This window comes from Cariama cristata, unplaced genomic scaffold (assembly GCF_000690535.1).
Source record: "Cariama cristata isolate BGI_N322 unplaced genomic scaffold, ASM69053v1 scaffold19720, whole genome shotgun sequence".
In the NCBI taxonomy this organism is placed as follows: domain Eukaryota; kingdom Metazoa; phylum Chordata; class Aves; order Cariamiformes; family Cariamidae; genus Cariama; species Cariama cristata.
In genome coordinates this window covers 1-1,947 of record NW_009595502.1, presented here as the reverse complement: position 1 = coordinate 1,947, position 1,947 = coordinate 1, and the positions used below count along the sequence as shown (strand labels likewise).

The 1,947-nt window shown below is 46.7% G+C and overlaps 1 protein-coding gene across 1 annotated transcript; it reads right to left on the bottom strand.

The window, feature by feature from the left end:
• Positions 1-1,216: 1,216 nt before the first annotated feature.
• TPBG (trophoblast glycoprotein) lies at positions 1,217-1,892 on the bottom strand (the record flags this gene model as incomplete). Its single annotated transcript, XM_009702521.1, has 1 exon — positions 1,217-1,892. A coding segment is annotated over one exon (676 nt), but the record flags the coding sequence as incomplete, so codon positions are not given.
• Between the last annotated feature and the right edge of the window lie 55 nt (positions 1,893-1,947).

Genomic DNA, 1,947 nt, shown 5'->3' with positions numbered 1-1,947 from the left:
AAACAGTAAGCACTTCATAAGTGCTGCACTGATTTACAAGCCTGAAGCTTGCCGACTACACGACTGAGCTGCATTTAATTTAGTTCAGGACATGAAAGTATGTTTTTTTTATAATAAACAATTCCATTCAGGTAAATTTTTTTTTTAGCTTACAAACTCCACAATTTAATTTCAATTTTTTTTTTTCATTTGGTAGAGAAAACCTTATGAAAGCTCTGACAGCTTGTACCTTCCCAGCAAGGTGGACCCTAGCATCCATCTTGACATTTTGCAGTTGTTTTCGGAGAGCAGACTGGGGATTTTGTGCCAAGTGAAACTGCTTTCGTCGTTGATTGGTGTAATTCTCCCACGATATTTCACAAAATTGTCAAACATTTATGTCTCTAAGCTACACATTTTTATAAAATTTTATTCAGATCGCTACTGCAGGGCTATTACTTCAGAGACTATAAAGCTATCCACACTCTTAGATGTCCATACATTTCTCATTGAATAGCAAACTTCAACACAACAGTTCTTGTAAGACTGTTTATTGAATGAAACAGCTCAGATGGGGTTTAGATGCAGTTTGTATAAAAACCCTCTCTTTTCATGTAAACTGCAATCAAAAATAACTTTACAAAATAGTAAGAGACTTACTGAGATCGTAAGTTTGCTAACATGTAAAACTATAAAGTATTCGTGCATGTTCACTGTTCAATTTCCTTCTTTGTAACAGAGCAGTTGTTAAAAGCAGTTTGTTTGGTTTTTTTAAATCTCAAGGTAGTCTATGAAACGGAATCGTTGTCATCACAATTTGGATATGCAAGAACAAAACTGGCACAGAGGAACATAAAATTTTTTCCCCAAAAAGTTGAGGCAGCTTTCGTTGAATGGTGTCTGCATCAGTAATTTTTTTTATAAACTCTGGTGGCTTTGGAGCATCAGAGAGAATCCTTTTTTTCTTTTGAGATCTTGAAAAAAAGTTTCCCACAAGTACAGACAGGTAAGGAGGAAAAGAAGTAGCAGCTCATTTCCTACATACAGCCCAACGCCATGCGCAGCTGCCCAGCATCTCAAAACAAAAACGAACTTGACAGCACAGAGAGGCACATCCCCCTCAAGTTAAAAGCACGTCTCAGATTTCTCCGGGGAGAGGAAAGCAAGCACAAGGGTAAAGCGAAGTCTACTTTTCATGCATAGTTACTGCGTGCTGCCCCGCATCCGCGGCGCTTTGTCAGACATCAGAGTTGGAGCTGAGGTTTGTTAACCTGGGGTCTGCATTGATCTCATATCTGTAGTGGTAGCCTTCCATGTGATCCCTACAGGCATCTCTGATGTTGTGCATCCACTTTTTGATTCCTTTTCGGTTCAAGTACAAAACCAGGAGGAAAATGGCCCCGATGAGAGCCAAGACTATCCCCAGGAAGACGTACGAAGTCTGTAGCTGGGAAGGCAGGTCTATGGGCACAGAGCAGTTCAGGTCCGAGCTGCTGATCTTCAGCAGAGCTTTGCCCAGCATCTTGTCGGGGTAGGCGCAGGTCAGGGCTTCTTTGTCCTCCACCTGGTCGCTCTCCTTGAGCCAGGCCACCAGGTCCTCGATGGCGCAGTCGCAGACCCAGGTGTTGCGGCCCAGGCTGACGTGCCGGAGGGCAGGCAGGCCGCGGAACTGGGCCAGGGTGCCGTTCCTCAGCACGCTCAGGGAGTTGTCGCTGAGGTTGAGGCTCTGCAGCTGGCCCAGCCCCTGGAAGGAGACGTTTCGCAGACCCACCAGGGAGTTGTTGCTGAGGTCCAGCTGCCGCAGGGCAGGCAGGGCCGTGAACATGCCGACGGGCAGCAGCACCAGCCCGTTGTCAGCCAGCTCCAGGCGACTGAGGTTGCGCAGGGCCCCGGACTGCAGCATGGCGGCCAGGCTGAGGAGGACACCGTGGTCACGCAGGGCTCCGCGGAGGGCCAGCTCCTCCAGCG